The sequence below is a fragment of the Crocodylus porosus genome, unplaced genomic scaffold (genome assembly GCF_001723895.1).
Source record: "Crocodylus porosus isolate Cpor-Errol unplaced genomic scaffold, CroPor_comp1, whole genome shotgun sequence".
NCBI classification, from domain to species: Eukaryota; Metazoa; Chordata; order Crocodylia; family Crocodylidae; genus Crocodylus; species Crocodylus porosus.
Window position 1 is genome coordinate 34590860 of NW_017728951.1, and position 18221 is coordinate 34609080.

The 18221-nt window shown below is 45.2% G+C and overlaps 1 protein-coding gene across 1 annotated transcript in view; it reads right to left on the bottom strand.

Annotated features, from left to right (window-relative positions):
• WDFY4 (WDFY family member 4) overlaps positions 1–18221 on the bottom strand; it is a 285936-nt gene that overhangs the window by 33672 nt on the left and 234043 nt on the right. The window contains exons 52-53 of the mRNA XM_019556081.1: positions 13929–14082; positions 12035–12126 (exon numbers count right to left, since the gene is read on the bottom strand). Of these exons, the coding sequence (XP_019411626.1) occupies positions 12035–12126; positions 13929–14082 (246 nt within the window). The remainder of the gene's footprint in view (positions 1–12034; positions 12127–13928; positions 14083–18221) is intronic.

The window sequence follows — 18221 nt, forward strand, 5'->3', positions numbered from 1 at the left end:
GTACTCTTTCCTGCCATGGCAGGGGGTCGGACTAGATGATCTGCTCAGGTCCCTTCCGACCCTAGAAACTATGAAACTATATGCCTATATTAGCCTGGAGTAAACTAATTTACTCCACGACAGGATAGTACTTGTATTTACAAGTTGTATTTACAAGCACTATCCTGCTACAGAATAAAAGATCTGCAGCAGTGCATGTATAGACACTGGAGGGGCTGGTTGGAGCATGAGGTACTTCAGTGCAAGGGATGCCTGCTGGCTGGCTCCCACACTAAAGCTCCCTCATGCCTCAGCAAACCCCCCTACAGCATGTTGAACTGGGGGGAGCAGTCCCAGGCTGGAAGGCTGGCCCCAGAACCCCCTGCCAGCCAGAGCTGCTCTGACCCGGCTCCACATACTGCACATGAACATACTGTGGAGCTTATTGCTCCAGAGTTAATTGCTCCCAGATGCAGCATTTGAATGTACACCCAGGAGCAATTAACTCCGGAGCAGTAAGCTCTGCAATTTCTTCTTGCTCCATAACAGCATGTAGATGTACCTACATGGTAGCATGATATCTATGCAGAGACCTTCATTTCATTGCATAGACATATCCTAAACAGGTTAATGTGTCTATCATCTGCCTCTACAGACCTGCATTCTGTGCTTTATTTTGGTCAGAAATCCAAGTAAGCTTAATGGCTTCAACCTAGGAGATATTCTTGCCCCATTATAACATCAATGAATGGTTCCATGAAATGAGTTTTCTGTTCTCAGGAGGGGCACAGAAGTTGTAGGTGGTGCTGTAGGTCAGGACAGAGGGGTAATGGTACAAGAGGAGTGGAGGGTGCTGCTCTGAGGGGTAACAGAAAGGCCATGTATGGCCCAGGAAGAGAATAAGGAAGATGAACTGGCGAGTTGTTTGACTGAAGTGCTAAGAACTTTGTGGTCCTGATCAGCAAATCCAATCACATTTTGGACTTAGTGACAAAAGCCACCAAATTGCAGCTGATAAGAATTACAACACCAAAGTCCCTTGCCCTAAAAAGCACAATGGAAGGCTGCTGGTGTGTCTTCCAAATTTTTTAGAGGTCACAGGATGCAGCTACATGAGATGCTAAATAAGCAGTAGACTAATTCTACTGTACATTAAAGCATCACAGCAAAAGCCAGGCTATAGCACTAATGAATGGTGGAATTAACCTACTGTGCATTAGTGCCACTAAAAAGCTATGTGCTGGTGCAACTGCATAGTAGTGCGGGTTACTGTGCATTGAGTTAGTACCTGTTATTACAGGTACTAAAATTAATGCGCAGTAATCATTATGCATTAAAGCATGTATAGATGTACCCAGAGGGAACTGGCTAATTTAGATAGGCTTGACTTTAACAAACTTATTTACACGAGATGAAATTGCTACACAAGATGAATAGCCATAACAAAAACCAGAGAGGTTCAAAGGGAGTAATTACAAGCAACTATCCCTCCTCCCTTGGGGGTTCACACAAAGCTGCACGTGGACAAAGCAGGATATGTAGCTGGAAAGATTTGTAAGGACTTGCTGACAGTGTGAAGGATGGACAGGCAGATTCATGTCCCTTCTACAGCCCCCAGAGAGCCAGCCTTACCCTGTGTAAGTGCAATTTAGGGTGCCTATACTTGTGCTCTAAACCATTCTAATTAGAATGTGTCAGAGTAGACTTGATTAATCCCAGACTATTAACACCAGAGCAGACTCGATTAAATGAGCAGACTTGATTAATCAAGTGTTCTGGAGCATTCTGATTAGTAAGCTACAGCATGCCTCATCATCACGTGTATACAGTGTCCTGCATTTCAAAATGGTGGTACAGGTGTTTTAACTAAAACTCATAGAACAAGATTTAGTTGAACTGCCCCCATGGCCATTTTGAAATACAGGACACTGAATACACCAGATGCTGTGGCATTTTAATTAAAGCTACTGTTCAGGAGTTGCTTTAATTAACCCTCTTCCCACCGCAGAGCACGTGTATAGACAGCCATAGTACTGAGGCTTCTTTCCATCTTTCCCTAATGCCTAAGACAGGCTTCTGGGAACTCTCAAAGTGGTAGTGTGGAACTATATTCTTTCCAAGCCAGGGCTGTACCTTCCAGGCCATTCATATTTGCCCAGTGACTTCAAACAGCAATGGACCGTGTGTGTGCTGTGTTATTAAAAGTGCTGTAACTGGTCTGACTGTGGAGTGATCCCTCATGCTGAATTAGAAGATCTCCCAGGCACACCATCCCACAGTACACATCAGAAAGAAGCATGCTAATGGGTGCCAAAAGAATGGCTCATTTCACAGAGCAGATACTTAGTCCAGTGCATCTGGTCTAAATTACCCTGTCCCTAGCTATAATGATTACATGTTAGCAGAGAGAACAAGTGTGTCATACACTGCAAACAATAGGAAAACATTTATGCCTAGGCTCAAAACTCATTCTCATTAATAGAAGCAGTTAGTATATAAATTACATACTGTAAACTTTGCTTGGCACTCTCAGGAGAGCAAAATAAAGCAATGAATGAATTCAAATGCAACCAAGTGACAGGTTAGTATGTAGCGGAAAGTTAGGTTTTTACCTATATTTGGCCCACCTATGAAAAAGAGAGATGCACATTAACATGAACCACAGGGATTTGCTTTAAACACTGCAGAGTATCTCATCTTTTAAGCATGGTACAGGGGGCTGAGCTGGGAGGTGATGGTAGAATAGCTACAGCTCCAGAGGCCTGAGCTTGGGCCCCACTATGGACTTGAGCTAAATTACCACTCACCCTCTGGCAATGTAGCTATAAATGGGTACCTGGTCCTTCAGGCTGGGGGACCAAAAATGACCAGACAGGAAGCAAGTCACATCATTCCCTTGTGTAGCTGCAGGTTTGGGGATGTTCTCATTTTATCCAACTGGCCTTCACAATTTATAGTGTACAGAAAGTTGTCTTAGAAAAAGTATCTGCCTCTTCCTGGTAAATTCTGGATGGTAACTGGCTTAGGACTCAGGCGATCTGTCCCTGCCACACCCTTTCTGTCTGACCTTGTTCAAACTGCTTACTCTATACAATGGTTCTTTATCTGCTAAACAGGGATAAGGAGGCCTCCCTTATCCTTCCTTTGTGCATGCAGATTGTAAACTGGAACAGCCAAGAGCTGCCCCTCACCACTAGAACTGGTCAGAAAACAGAAATTTTATTCTAGGGGAAATTATGCCAATTGGAAATGCATTTTCTGTCCATACTGGAATGAAAAAAACGAAATTCTCAAATGTCTTATATAATGGAAACTAAAGAATTTTCATTTGGAAATAATGACTTGTTTCATTTTTGACAATATCAGAACCATAACATAAAATATTAAATGTTATCTTTACCTACATATTATGGTTGAATTCACATTTTAAAATTATATTAAAGTTGCAAGGAAAAGAACAATAACATCAAAATAAAATGTTTCTTCATCATCAAAATGAGAATGTTGGAATGAATATTTTTGAGGTGTTCTGATCAAACCTCTCACATTTCTGCACAACATTTCTATTCCAAAAGAGCTGCATTTTTTGATGGAAAATGGTTCAATCAAAAATTCTGACCAACTCAACTCTAAATATTTATGTGGTTTTGAAAATCATGAGCTTGTGATCTTGTCAGAACTTTTAGGTGTTACTAAAATACAAATTAAACAAAAAGCACAAATATTTATATTGTTTCTGTAAAAGGGCTGGTTAGTGACTGAATAAATTAAATGGATTGGTTTGGGTTACTAAAAGGTGTAGAGACATGACAATGAATCAAGTTACTATACTTGGGGACACTTGAGACCATAGCACTAAGAATAGGGGGTGCATCTACACATGAAATTAAGGTGAAGCAATAAATTCTGGAGCAGTTAGAGCCTAAATAAACTGCTACCAGGTGCATTTACACATGTGCCTATGACAGCAGCAATTTGAAATGAGGTAGAGCATGCCTGGGCTGGCAGGGGCCGGCGGGGAGGGAGGGTACAGGGGGAGTCAGCCCTGGGCTTCAGGTGACAGCAACAGGTGGCGGAGGGGCTGGCTGGGGCATGAGGGTGCTAAAAACACAGTGCCATGGGGCTAAGCGGCAAGCAGGAGTCTGGCCCCTGCCCGGTTACTGTCTACATGTGCGTTTCAGTGCAGTAAATTACTCTGCCATACAACAGCACTATCTTACACAGCAGCTAGAGGGGATTTGAACCTAAATCTCCTGCTTCCCAAAAAGGTTCCATACCAGTCACACCAAAGGCTATTCACTGCCCAGAGCACTCCTCAACTCTTCCCTTAAGCCTGTATCAATGGAAAGCCAAGAAATGCTTTTTAACATCTTTATCAATGATTTGGACGCAGTGGTGAAGAGCTCACTGTCCAGCTTCACCCATGATACCAAGTTATGGAGAAGTGTGGTCACAGTTGAAGATAGGCTGCAGGTACAGGCTAGCAAGTCGAGCAGATCAGAATCAAATGAAGTTCAATGTTGAGAAATGTAAAGTGCTTCACCTGGGGAAAACTTCCCCCCGCCCCCCACACACACAGACACACACCCCTACAGGCTTGGCAATGCCAAACTGATCAGCACCACAAATGAAAGGGACCTGGGGGTAATAATAAACCACAGTATGAATATAAGCTATCAGTGCAATGCTGTAGCCAACAGGGCAAATAATACCTTGCCATGCATCAATCAATGCATCTCCAGCAAAACTAGGGAAGTTATTCTTCCACTCTACTCAGCATTGGTGAAACTGCAGCTGGAGTACTGCGTCCAGTACTGGGCACCACACGTCAACAAAGACAGGGTAAAGCTTGAGAGAGTCTAGAGAAGGGCTGCCCATATGATCAGAGACTTGCAAGGCAAGCCATACGAGGAAAGGCTGAGGGACCTGGGATTCTCCAGCCTGAAAAAGAGAAAGGCTGAGAGGAGACTTGATAGTGGCTTACTGCTACAACAGGGGAGTACGTCAAGGGCTTGGTGAACAACCGTTCACCAGGGCAACCTTGGGGAAAACCAAGAGTAATGGCCACAAATTCCTGGAAGACCATTTCAGGCTCAACAGTAAGAAAAACTTCTTCAAAGCTAGGGTGTCTAAACTGTGGAATAGGCTGCCCCCAGAGGTGGTGCAATAGCCTACCCTGGAAATCTTCAAGAGGAGACTGGATGGTCACCTTGCTCGGGTCACCTGACTCTCTGTTGTCTTTCCTGCCTGGTGCAGGGGGCTGGACCCGATGGTTCCCCAAGGTCCCTTCCAGCCTCACAATCCATAAAAGTATGAAAGGGAGATAAGTGTGGTCAAAGGAAAGAAAAGAAAGCAGAAGAGGTATGGCTCAGTAAAACAGAAGCTGCCCTTGAAGGAAATATACTCTGAATCTATAGGCTAGATCCCTGTTTCCAATGGGGCAGAAACTTGTCTGATGCTGGTCTGTTGCTAGTAAGGCCTCACCTTGAGCACTTTGTCCAGTTTTGGGCCACAAACTTTTTGGAAGATGTGTAAAGAATGACCAAAAAAAAATACTGACTAAAATTAATACAGTACTGAGAAAATGACTTAAGAAGAAAGGCTGAAAGAACTACGACTATTCATTGTGAAGAAGAAAAGATGGGGGGATTTGATAAGAGCACTCAAACAACTTAAGGGCAATTATGAAGAGGATGCAGAAAAACTTTTCTTTGTGGCTGTAGGGGGCAGGACTAAGAGTAATGGCCTTAAACTCCAGAAGAGAAAATTTAGGTTGGAGATAAGGAAGAACTTTCTGACCATAAGGACAGCAAAGCATTGGATCAGGCTACCTGGAAAGGTTGTAGAGTCTCAATGCCTGAAAGTTTTCAAAAGCAGGTTAGACTGACACTTGACTGGGATTGTTCAGTCAGAGATTATCCTGCCTTGAGTACATGGCTGCACTAGATGACCTCATGATGTCCCTTACAGCCCTACTTTCTTATGATCCTATTTTACCCAATGTATAGTAAACGCAAGGTAAACTGGGGCAGACCCAAAGTGCCCAGCCTGATGCCTAATGGTTAGAGTATTTTGCTGGGAGGCAGGTGGTGCAGGTTAAAATTCCCTCTAGGTGAAGAGGGATTACAACCCAGATCTCCTGCTCCCTGGACAAATGGTCTAACCAGTAGGACAGTAGGCTTAAAAGGTGGAGGTCCTCCTCCTCTACATGACATCTGGCAAGTAGGCACACAGGGCCAAACAGTATCTAAAACTGTATGCAAGTAAGTGTCAAAAACTGCAGTTATACAGCTATGTACATACCACTTAGACATATGAAATGTAAATGTCATTTGGCCCAAAGTGTTTAGATCATTAATCCATAGTATAGACTGAAGTCAACCTATGTATAAAATAAAATGACAATGTAAAAGTCCCAGTATTAATGGTTTCTGGCGGCTTCCACAATGCTCTAAGTTTTTTCAAACAGAAATAAACTCAAAGCCTCTGCCCCAAAGTACTCACCAAGAATTTAACTTTCATCACAGCCATGCTCCACCAAAATAACTTTAGTACATTAGAGTAAGTGAATAAGGAGCAAAGGTGCCTGAGGTACAAGGCTGCTCTGATGCACTATAATTACAGTGTGTCAGAGCAGACTTGATTAATATATTCCGCTGAGGTGTGGTAATTACTATGTTCCAGCAGATTCCAGTGTCATGTGCATCAGCATCCCTGCACTGAAAAATGGCAGTGGCGGTTGTGAGTGGGCGGGCTTACCCACTACTCTTCATCCCATTGGAATGACGGGGACCTCTGCCTTATCTTCTTTCCCTCTTGCCTGCCATATCTTTGATATCAAGTTATTCTTCGGGAGTATAGATGGTATCTCTGGTGATGATCATAAGGAAAAGGTTGGTCTTCTGCAGGCCTCAACCACCCCTACATCCTGCCCCTTTCCTCTCAGGTGATGAGTTGTCTCTTCCTGTTGGTACTGAGTGTGCATTGCCAGTTCTTGGTTTTTCTCTAGCTCAACTGGCTGTGGGCATCATGGGAGTTTGATGGCCATGCCCTGTAGGCGGTCTGCTCCTCCTCAAATGTTTCAACCCTACTTGCGGTAGTCTTCCTTCTCTCCAGGATCAATGGATTCTAGGGAGATGGGGTCTCTGCATGCCAGTCCCAGGGTCTCCACTGGGTCTCAGGTGTTGACTCTCTGGCTTGATTACTCAGAACTCAGGTGTGCAGGGAATCTGGCTTTCCCCTGCTACATTTCCCTAGCTTGGGATTACTACATAATACAACAAAAGAAAAACTTCAGAATCTGTGCTGGGCTTCAGCTCCACTGTCTGAAGCTGCTCTGAGCCAGTGGGCTCTTTTACTTGGTTCCTCTGGGCAAATCCCTTCTTTACCCAGGTTTGTCTAGGACCTTCCAAGACTCACTGTCTTCAGTGTCTCCTCTTGCCCTCTTTCCTGAGGGTTTAATATTCTCTCCCTGGGGCATTCCTTCTCCCAGTGTCCCCACCTCCCCAGCCTATGGGCCACCCATAAGCAACCTGTCGTGCCCTGCAGGGTCAGAACCTGAGGCACACTAAGGTTGTTCTTTTTTCCTTTAAGGGAGAGGCTTTTTCTTCTCTGTTTGTGGATCACGGAGCCTTCCAATCGCAGAACAGGGCATGAGTTTTGTAAATTGTAACAAAGAAACTTTTATTTGTTTACTTACACGCCAACGAACAAGACACGTAGGTACAGCAGCTTGATTAAACACTTTCTGTTTACAAAACAAATCAATGACTCTCTCTCGCAGATCGCAAATCGGGTCGGTGCACAGGGAAGGGGTACGCTGGGACAGTCGGTGGCGGAGAAGTACTGACGCGGTTGGCCAGACCGCGGCAGAAGGGATTGATCCGCGGGGTCCCAAAATGGCTTTTGCCGTGGTGCGGACTTGGCGCGGCTTTTAAAGACTTCCTCCTTCTCCCCCCCCTCCCCCTGACGTCAGAATGGTATGCTGTTTTCTCGCGCCTTTTCTAAGCTTGTGGGAGGAGCTGGGTGTTAAACTTTGTGCTTGCGGCACTCTAACTGAAGAGAAGTACAAAACACAACCCACCATCCAACTTCATTTATCTGGGTGGTAGGTTGGATTGGCTCCTCACTTGGGGTCATAGCCTCCCTGGCATCCCCAGCAGCTTGATTTCCCCAGCTCCTGCTGGGTGAGTTTCCTCAGAGCACTAGAGCAGCGTCACTTGCTCAGTCTTCACTGGGCAAGTTCCATGCCTCCTGGTGGCTTACCTCAGCATGCCAGGTGTCGTGGTGTTCCCAGACCTGGCCAGGTAAGTTTTTTTTTTCTTGGTGTCTGCAGCCAGTGTAAAAAGGGGACATAAGAAGAGATTGCTGCCACAGTGCCCAAGTGAGCTCGTGTGTGTATCTAGCTCGGTGCCTGCAGGGTACTAGACAGCAAGCCAGGCCCTCCCTTAATCTCAGGTGGGAGCCAGCAGGCAGAGGGAGCTGCTGGCTACCGAGAGCAGATGCCACTGCAGCCACCAGAGATTTCCTTGCTGGGAAGTGAGAGGATATGTCTGTGTGCATGTGCATGCGCATGTGTGCATGCATGTCTTTGTATGTGTGCCCCCCACCGCCCTAATTCTGCACAATCCTGAAAATTTAAATTGCTAAAAAATTGAAATAAATGCCTAAAAATAAACATTGATTTTAGCCATCAAAATTATTTAAAAAATCAAATTCTGCCAAGCCTACTTATGGACCAGAGTGTGGAATGGTTTGCTAGAGAAGTAGACAAATGATATGATGGTACTGTGAAACAGAATATAGATGCCAGCATTAGTGGCAAAGCAGAGGGAGACAGTGAGATGATACGATGCAAAAGGGACAAGCAAATAATGAAAAGAGTCATTTGGGACTGAAAGCGAGGATAAGAAACTTAAATTTGATACCACAGTGGAAGGCAAGGTGTGGAAAGCTTCAAAGCATAATAGGCAGGAGTCATGGTCAGAATGCCACATAAAAAAGCCATCCTTATTGCTGTCCTTGTATGGGCTGCAGGCATCAGGGTGATCAGAGAGCAGCAAGGTGCAACGGTGAAGATATCATTGCTGGCACTGTTATGTTGTGAATGGAGGGGAGAGATCAACCTTTGAATTGTTAGAATGAAGAAAGAGCAGCTTTGAATACTGCATGGATATATGGGGCTAACTGAATTTATTAAAATTTGTGTGTATGAATCAAGAAACAGAATTAGTGCTTATGGAAGAAAATCAGGTCCCTTTCCAATCAGAACCAGACTGAGACAGGGAGACAGTTTGCCTTCGATCCATTCAACTTGGTATTGGAAAAGGTAATGAGGGGCACAAATAACATGAGGAAGGAGTTCAACTGAATAGAGAATATAAAGTCCTTATATACGCCAACAATATAGCTCTCATAAATGCTCTGAAAAACATGAACAATATAGAAGCTCTGTATACCCAATTAACAAATGAGGTTAAAAAAAAATCAGACCACAAATGACAAATAAGACAAACATGGCTAGTTGATGTAATGTCAGACATACAGAAATTAAATGTGGATGCCTGGAGAATGAAGGCATACAACAGATGGGAATGGATGAAGACACTGGAGGCAGCCTAGAACCTGGGCCTATAATACTAAATAACAAAAATAACAATGAAACAACATTAACAGTATTGAATTGGTGGTGGTGGTGGTGGTGATGATATATGGGGCAGGGGACAAGGGAGAGCAAAAGTGACCGACACCCCCTACCCACCCACACACAAACACTGCTACAGGCTTGAGTGACAGGGTAAAAATAATGATATTGTCAACAGTGAGACAAATTAATGAGTGGAGAAAGCTTAGCTGGGTTTTATGGGATCCTGGTTCTGTTTAGGAAAGGAATGAAGATCACAAGGCCTAAGAGAAGATGTTACAGATAGAACAACATGCAGGATGGCATAGTTGGAAACAAGTCAGCAGTTTCTAAGGTGCTACCCTGCCCTACCTTCCACCTAGACAGACACTGAAGACACAAGGAAAGGGACACCAGGACAGTGCAGTGTCCTGGAAATTACAGGCTGTTTGTTTACCTATGAGGAAATTAATCAGTGCCTTCACTGACTCATCAGTGTCCATCTGGATAATTACCATCCAGTTCTCTAAGTCACAATAGCCTGCTTATTCCACAATTCACAACACATACTCACAGCATAAAGGTATATATCTCAGAGTGGAATCTGAGATAACGAGCTACTGTGACTAAACAGCAACTCCTGCAGCTCATACAGGCATATGCAAATAAAACTAGCTGCCTGGGATCAGGTTAGCTGTAGCAGGACAGAGCTTAGCACAGACTAACTGCCTATGTATTTATGCAGCTCCTCAGGTGGGCCTTGCAGCCTATACTGAAATCAAGATTAGTGTAACCGCATAGCTGGCAGTAACCAAAATGGCTAATTGTAGGCTAGCTTGCATATGTCTATACCAGAGTTGTCAAACATAGCTCATGATGCTACTCTATTTGGCTACTAGTTGGCATGGAATTTGGGAGCATGGGTAGCAGTGGGCAGGGCCTGTGCCAGAATCTGGGGCCCTGAAGCCCCAGTGGACATGGTCCTCAGCAGTACCAGGTGAGTGAGGGCTGCAGCAATATAGCCCCACTCATCTTGCAGCCACTTGGCCTACTGCTGCTTGCACAACCTCTGCCACAGCAAATGGCTGCCTGGCCCATAACCACCAACTCCACTACCACTGCTGCTGTTGCTGTGGTTGCAGCCACTGCTGCCAGCACCAAGGAGCTGGACCACCAAGCATCCCTGGGGGAAGGAGGCAGAAGCTGGGGAAACAACTGGGGAGCTGGGGGAAGGGAGGAGTAGCTGGGGAAGTGATCAGGGAGCTGAGAAAGCAAGTGGGGGGCTGGGCAGGGCCCCATAGTCCCCTCCCCCCTCTTTTAGCCCGCCCACCCCCTATTTACCTGGCATGGGACCCAGGTCCCGGTCGTTGCAACCTACACTGCTGCCTGCCCTATATGGGCAGGCAGTGTGCTTCAGTACTGGGGAAGTGGCCAGCCATGGAGATGCTCTGGCTGGCTACCAGAGCATCTCTTTAGAGGACCAAGCCTTCGGTTGGCTCTGGGCACTGTCTGGGACCGTGCCCTGCCCCTCTTTTTTCTCCTGGGGTATTTTTAGATACCTAGATATCCAGGTGTCAAATTTTGTCCCTGCGCTACAAAAATGCAGTGCAGGGAATGTTTTTTGTTCCTGCACATGCATCTTGCAGCATCTCAAAGGGGCTTGAGACACTGCAAGAGGCACATGCATGCTGGTGTGGACACGCCCCAGTAAACTTTAGGAAAGCCCATTTCCTCCTCACCTTACCCCATGACTGAGGGGGACCCTGCATAGTGACCTTCAGTGGTAAAGCAAACCAGTCTGAGAGTTAAAGTGCACCACCAAAACTCTCTGCATTTAGCACTCTCTAGATAAATCCCCTTTGCATTTGTCACCATCTGGTTTTGTCTCTACCACAAGACACACAACAGGACTAGGTCTTTTCTAGTCATTAGTAAATAGAATTACTTGTCATACGCCCCAGCATTTTAGGGCTGTTTGCTTTCAGACTGCCAGTGGGTGACCAACACTAAAGTCAGTGTGAAACAGCAATTAGATCAGGCTGTGTTAGTAAAAGCTACCAGGATCTGGAATGATTTGACAGTGACAAAGGTAGCTAGTTAACTCTAATAATCAAGCAGCTGTGTGATATGCTCACACAGCTGGGAGAGCAAATATGCATTATACACATGCAATTGCAGACAGACAAGGTCCATGTCACTCTGATCCAGATCCAAACTTCATCAAGTTTAGAGCATTTGCATAGCAAGTTGGAATTGGCTTACCACAGAGACAAGTGTCACACGCAAAATTCAGAACCAGGTATGATAGTCTGCAGAGGGAGCAGTGTACTTGGAATCAGTGCTGTGGTTTGGATACTACATATTCATCTCCTACTTACTGGGATCCACTGCAATGTCAGATCATGGCATTTCAGATTTCAAGTAGTTACTGACCTGCCTATGTAAATTGATGAATTTATGAGGGTCTCCATCTGCCCAGGGGGGAAGCTGTACATCTCCCATCACAGTTCCATCCTGCATGCTGCCTACAACATCCACAAAGGGAAGATAAGACACAAGAATCAGCTGGAGAAATTATAGTTTAGTTTCCATTTCTGATTTCTGTTTCAACAAGGCAAGCCACAGGCCTGAGAAGTTACAGTAAATTTTAGTACCACTGCAGTTCTGGGTCCTGCCTCAGATATAGACCAGATCCCCTAAAATACTGGAAGAAGCTATTTCTCTTGGGATTCCCAATCTAGTTTAGTAGATCCATAGTGATTAAACAGCAGAGAGGACATAAGAATAAAGATGCAAACTAACATCAAGAATTGATTCTTCAGAAGTTCCCCCACTATTAGTTATTACCACAATAAAAAATGTACACATTCCTAGAATTAACTCCATTCCAGCCCTGACTGCAAACACAAGCCAAGCAAACCCATGGGTAGTATGGGTCAGATATGCTAGTTTCTGTAACCAGCAGCACGCAAGGGAGTAATGCAGCAAGCCTTACTTCTGATCAGTTTTGACAACTTGGCTTCAATGACCAGCTACAACAAGCTTTTACAATTGGGCACAGCCTTTGTTATGAGTTTGAAGGAGGGCCTGAAATCACATAAACACTAACTATAGTGGCACTGTACCTTCTGTCTCTCTCAGAGCTGGGCTTTAATCACAAAATCTAAACTGAGGCCAAGGCCCTGACTGCAAATGCTGCTGAGAGTGGGAGGCTACTTCAGCCCTTGTTATATATAGGGTTAACAAAAAGGGTTCAAATGCAAAGTTTAGATCCATGTTCTGGCAGACAAAGTTCTCTGGGTAGATGTGGTATCTTTTATTAGTCCAACTAAATATTTGGAAAAATAACTATTTAGTTATTTGTCTGCGTGCTCACATACACGTGACCGGCATGCAGCCAGGCAGGGTGGTGGGAGCTGTACCAGCAGCTGGATGCAGGTAAATGTATAGGGAGGAGGGTTGGAGGTTCAGGGCTTGGGGACTGTCTATGTATGTGTGTCTGTGCGCACATGAGTGTGTGTATGTGTGTGTGTGCGTGCGTGTGTGTGTGGAGGGGATGGGTGCGTGAGAGGGGGCAGGTGCCTGCCAGTACTGGGAGAAGGCGGCCAGACACTAAGGCTGCATCAAGGCAGGAGAATCGGGGGGGAAGGCACCTGCCCCTCCAGTGGGGGAAAGTGGGGGCAGTCCTTTCAGGGTGGCAGAGTTGCATGGCTGGGCTGGCAGCACCAGGGCTGGTGCTCGTACCCTGTGAGGTGCCTGAGAGACGTTGCTCAGGAGGCAGGTGGGGCCATGACCAGGCTGCCTGGCACAGCACAGGAACCCCAGCCCAGGGCATGCAGGGTGCCACAGGCCTCCTCTCCTCCTCCCTTCACCCCATGCCAGGGCCAGACTTGCTCCAGTGTTGCCTGAATGAGCCACAGCCACTGCACCCACCGTGTTCTATCTGAGCAGGATGGGAGCAACCGGGGGTCCTCTCCAGCAGGGCTGGGGGGCAGGAGGCTGTGGATTGAGAATGAGGGACACCAGCAGGGCCAGGGGGCTGTGGGTCAGGACCGGCCATTGATCTTTAGAAATGGGTCCTATCCATATGGTCTCAGTACAAAAAAGGTTGAGAACCACTGTTCTAGATCAAGAGCTTAGCTCCAAACTAGCAAAGTACAATGCTGAAATGGGAGACTGAAACTAAAACTCCTTGCCATTGGGATACTGGGGGCATATTTCAAACTGCATAGCTAGGAGCCACATCAGCCAAGGTATCTTGACACATTGAGGTTCTGTCTCACACCACAACACTAGCAGGAGTGCTCTTGTTCCATTCAAGACTTACCAAATTCAAAATTATTAGAGTTGGTTAAAAACTCAGGCAAGTAGAAGAATTCAGGGATGAGCTCCCTGACATCACTCATGTTTTCTCGTGATGCTGAGTCCCATGTGTTCTTCACACTGTGAAACATCCGGTCCGCAACATCAAAGCCTCCACCCTGCATTGGAGACAGAAACACAGAGGGGGAGTACCCAGTCACAGAATCATAGAAAAGTAGGACTGGATGGGATCTTCACATGTCATTTAATGTAACCCCATTTGAAACAGGATCATCCCCACTCAAACTATCCTATACAAAGCCATTGTCTAACCTTTTAGCAAAACTACACATTCAACCCTGACACAACCACAAGACATAATGCCCTAACCTGCTACAGGTAAAGCAGGGGAATCACTGTGGCCAATGTCCTGCTGCTGCAAGGACTATTAAAATATGCTTGAGAGAGCCAAAGAAGAGAGCCATCAACCTCACACCCCCCCTCCCCCCTCTCCCCCCCGTGGCTCCCCAGCCCAGCTAAACAGGAAGGCAAAAATCTCCACAGTCTGTATCACCAAAGGTCTCCACAGTCCATTGGTCATGGAATCTCCATCCTTGGACGTTTTTAAGACCTGGCTAGACAAAGCTTTGGCTGGGATGATCTAGTTGGGGATGGTCCTGCTTTGAGCAGGGGGTTGGACTAGATGACCTCCTGAGGTCCCTTCCAACCCTAGTTTTCTATGATTCTATATCAATATGATCAAAGGATAAAATTGGTTCTTGACCCAAATATGGTGATCAGTCCAACTCAGAGCAGAAGGGCAAGACCCTGTAACCAGAAACCTCCAGGTTTAAGGCCCAGTAGGAGCATTGGCACAGCCTAGTCAAAATCCCCAGACTTGGCTACAGCCAGAATCCAATGCTTCTGAGGAAGAGTAAAAAAAATCTCCAGAACACATGTATCAGCAGGACAGGAAAACAATTCTTTTCTGGCCCCAAGTGCAACCAGCAAAGCACAGAAACATGGGAATTACCATAGAAGAGCATAAACATAGCTGCTCCTAGATCACCCCTGACCAATACTTGTCCAACCTTTTCTTGAACGCCTCCAGTGATGGAGCTTCCATAACTTTCTTATGCACTCAAAAGTCCACAAGTTTCTTAGGCTCCAATATGGCACCCAGGAGCAATAAACTACAGTGCCATGAATTGCACATGTAGACACACCCATTGTCTGCTAAATTCAGGCTGACAACAAAGACTATTCTGATGATGATAATGATCATTCATGTCTTTCATCCCAAAACACTTTTAAATCAATGGGAACAACCTTGGTGCACTGATTTAGGCCTGACTGAGGAAAGCAGTTAAGCACATACTTGCAAAGAATTCTTTTTAGGAAAGCAAATAAGCCCATGATTAATTTTATGGATATTAAACACTTGCTTAAGTGCCTTTCATGAAAAGGGGTGTACTTTCATGTTTTAGGGGGGTACTATTTTAGCCAATTTTGAATTTTAAACTTCATTGCAGAACAACAAGAAAGCTTTTTTACCACCCTGCCTGCCATCTGACACCTCCAGGGAAGGAATTTTACCTATCTACACATCAAAGAGATACTCAGCACAGCTCACAAAGACACTCTCATGGACCCAGAGGGACGGCCTTCAATCTTCAGCTCCCTCTGTGCAAAAATGAAGTTTATTTCCTACCTATGGGGACTTTTTACCATCTTGTACCATCTATACCTTTCCCAGAGCCTGATGAAGGGACTTTGATCCCAAAAGCTTGCAGAAAAGGACAATTTTTCTTCCAATTTTCCAGTTGGTCTAATAAAAGGTATCATTCTGGAAACAAGAGTTCTAGTTTTTTTGTATGCCTTCATGAATAAGGAAGCTTTCCTTATTTAGAGCCTTGGAAAACACCTCTCAATGATAGGGATGTTTGCCTAGGATTGGGCCCGTGACATATTTTAGGTGTTATTTTCAAATGTGTCTCTATGATATAGGAGCTCAAGTTCCAGCAAATTCCACTGGGGCTTACATTCCTAAGACTGTTTGCCATTTGCAAAAATCCACCCTTATATTTAGGAAGAGGTCATTCATTACCCCCCACCACTGACACAAATTTATTTCTAGAACAATGTAACTAGTACTTACCAGGGTTAAGCTATTTGATCTGATAGCTTGGACAGGAAACTGAGATTTTCATGTCTCATTAAAACTTCAAGGGAAAAATTAGACTGGCAGAATGTGACTTATCCCATTAGTATCTGGACAGCCTAGAGGTCTTTTGCCACTCCTGCACACTTGTGAGTAGTAACACAGAGTCACTGTAGCTCGTGGCTCACATTTGACTCTGTCGGAAAACTCTACTTTATAGACAAAACCCTGAACACTAGGCTGGGGTATTGGTTCATAGCTAGTTACAGGGGTCAGAAAAGGTTGATGGTCCACCTGGGATTAGTGGCCCATTGGGCACATATGGTTAATTTTCCATAGCAAAACAGTGCCCCAGCTAGCCCCCTCACTGCCCAACACCAACACCTGGAGCCCAGGGATGATCCCAATGCCCCTGCCAGCCCAGGCCTGCTCTGTCCTGGCTCAAATTGCTACTGTCCCAGGACCACATGTAGACACTGCGCCCAGGAACATTTTACTCAGACTCAAACTGCTCCAGAATTTATTGCTTTGACTTAATTTCACATGTAGATGCACCCATTATGTACCAATTAACCACAAATGCTCCTGATCTTTTGCTTGAGATCTGTGCTAATTCCATAATCTGGTCCAGGATGTTTCTCCAATAATACTGCAGGACATCATACAATTTTTCTGAATCCTGGATAATCCAGGTTCTCTTTGTGTGCTGGATACAGTTACGGGAGGCAGATCAAAAGCATCCCTCTATAAAGCAGAAGACTAGCTGACACATACATACCCATCCATTCCCACTATCCAGGACTCTAACTTATTATTTCTCACTTTTTTCAGATGTCAGGAATAGTAGGACAATTAACAAAGACTTCCAATCCAGCTATTGCATTCCAAGATGCTTTCTACAAAAATAGGTAGTGACTACCAGGTACAGTATACTAGAACTACATATATCAGATCTAAGTCTCACTAGCCTATGACAGGCCCTTAACCCTTGTCTGCTGGGAGATCGTACCCAATGAAAGATGGCACTGACTGCTAGCTTGGGAAAAAGAATTTCAGCAGGGGATACATTTTGAACTGTATTCTCAGGACAAGCCAGATCACTAGGCTTTTCCAAAGAAAATGCTGTCACAGAGTGGAACTACACAAGATGCTTTACTGTGGAGTTGACTGAGTAGCTCTGCAGTAAAGCATCTCCATCTACATGTGTACGCCTATTAGGCCAGAGTAAAGAAATTAGGTCTGCCATAGGCTAGTACTGTTTGGACAAGTACTATCTTAGGGTAGAATTATCTACTCTGCCATAACACGTGTAGACAGTGACCGGGGCTGGCTGAAGCATGAGGGTACTACAGTACAGGGCTAGCTTCACTTTGTAGCATTCTCATGCCCCAGCCGGCCTATCTGCAGTTAAGCCAGAGGGGGCAAGCTGGCCTAGTAAGCTGACCCCCTACCAGCTGGGGATTCTCTGACCCAGTTCAACATGCTGTGGTCCTGGGCAACGGATGTAAATGCTGCGCCTGGGAGCAGTTTGCACCGGAGTTTATTGCATCTCATTAATATCACATATAGATACTCTCAAAGGGATTTAATTACATCGTATTTTTTATGTAGGTTTGGTCATGGGAGTAATTTGTTTCTTAATATGACAGCTTCCCAAGATAGATTTAAACACAAGAGTTCAAAGGCCAGTTAAGACTGAATCTGACCTACAGAAAAGACTCCAAGGTAAACTTCCACTGACCCAAATCTCTTGTGATTAATTTATAGAGAGCTGGAATTCCCCGTCACGGTTGAGCAGTCTACTTGCTTTGAACTGGCAAAGACATATGCTTGCACAAAAGGCAGCACATCTGCATGTAGGGTATTCAGGTTATGTTTGACTGACTTCTTGATAAGACTTCAGCTCCTATATTCTCTACATGTGCCATGTCAGGTGCCACATCAAAAGTGAATTATCTCTTCAGCGTAACTTACAAGCAACTGGGGTTTACGTTTCAGTGGCCGTGTCTATGGGCCAATGAGAGGCAAAGCGCTGTTTGACCTGGTACTGGTGATGGGGGACGACCTAATCGGCAACCTAGTGATTGATGGGAAGTTGGGTGACAGCGACCACGAGCTGATCACCTTCACCATCCACCATAAAGCTGGCAAGTCAGT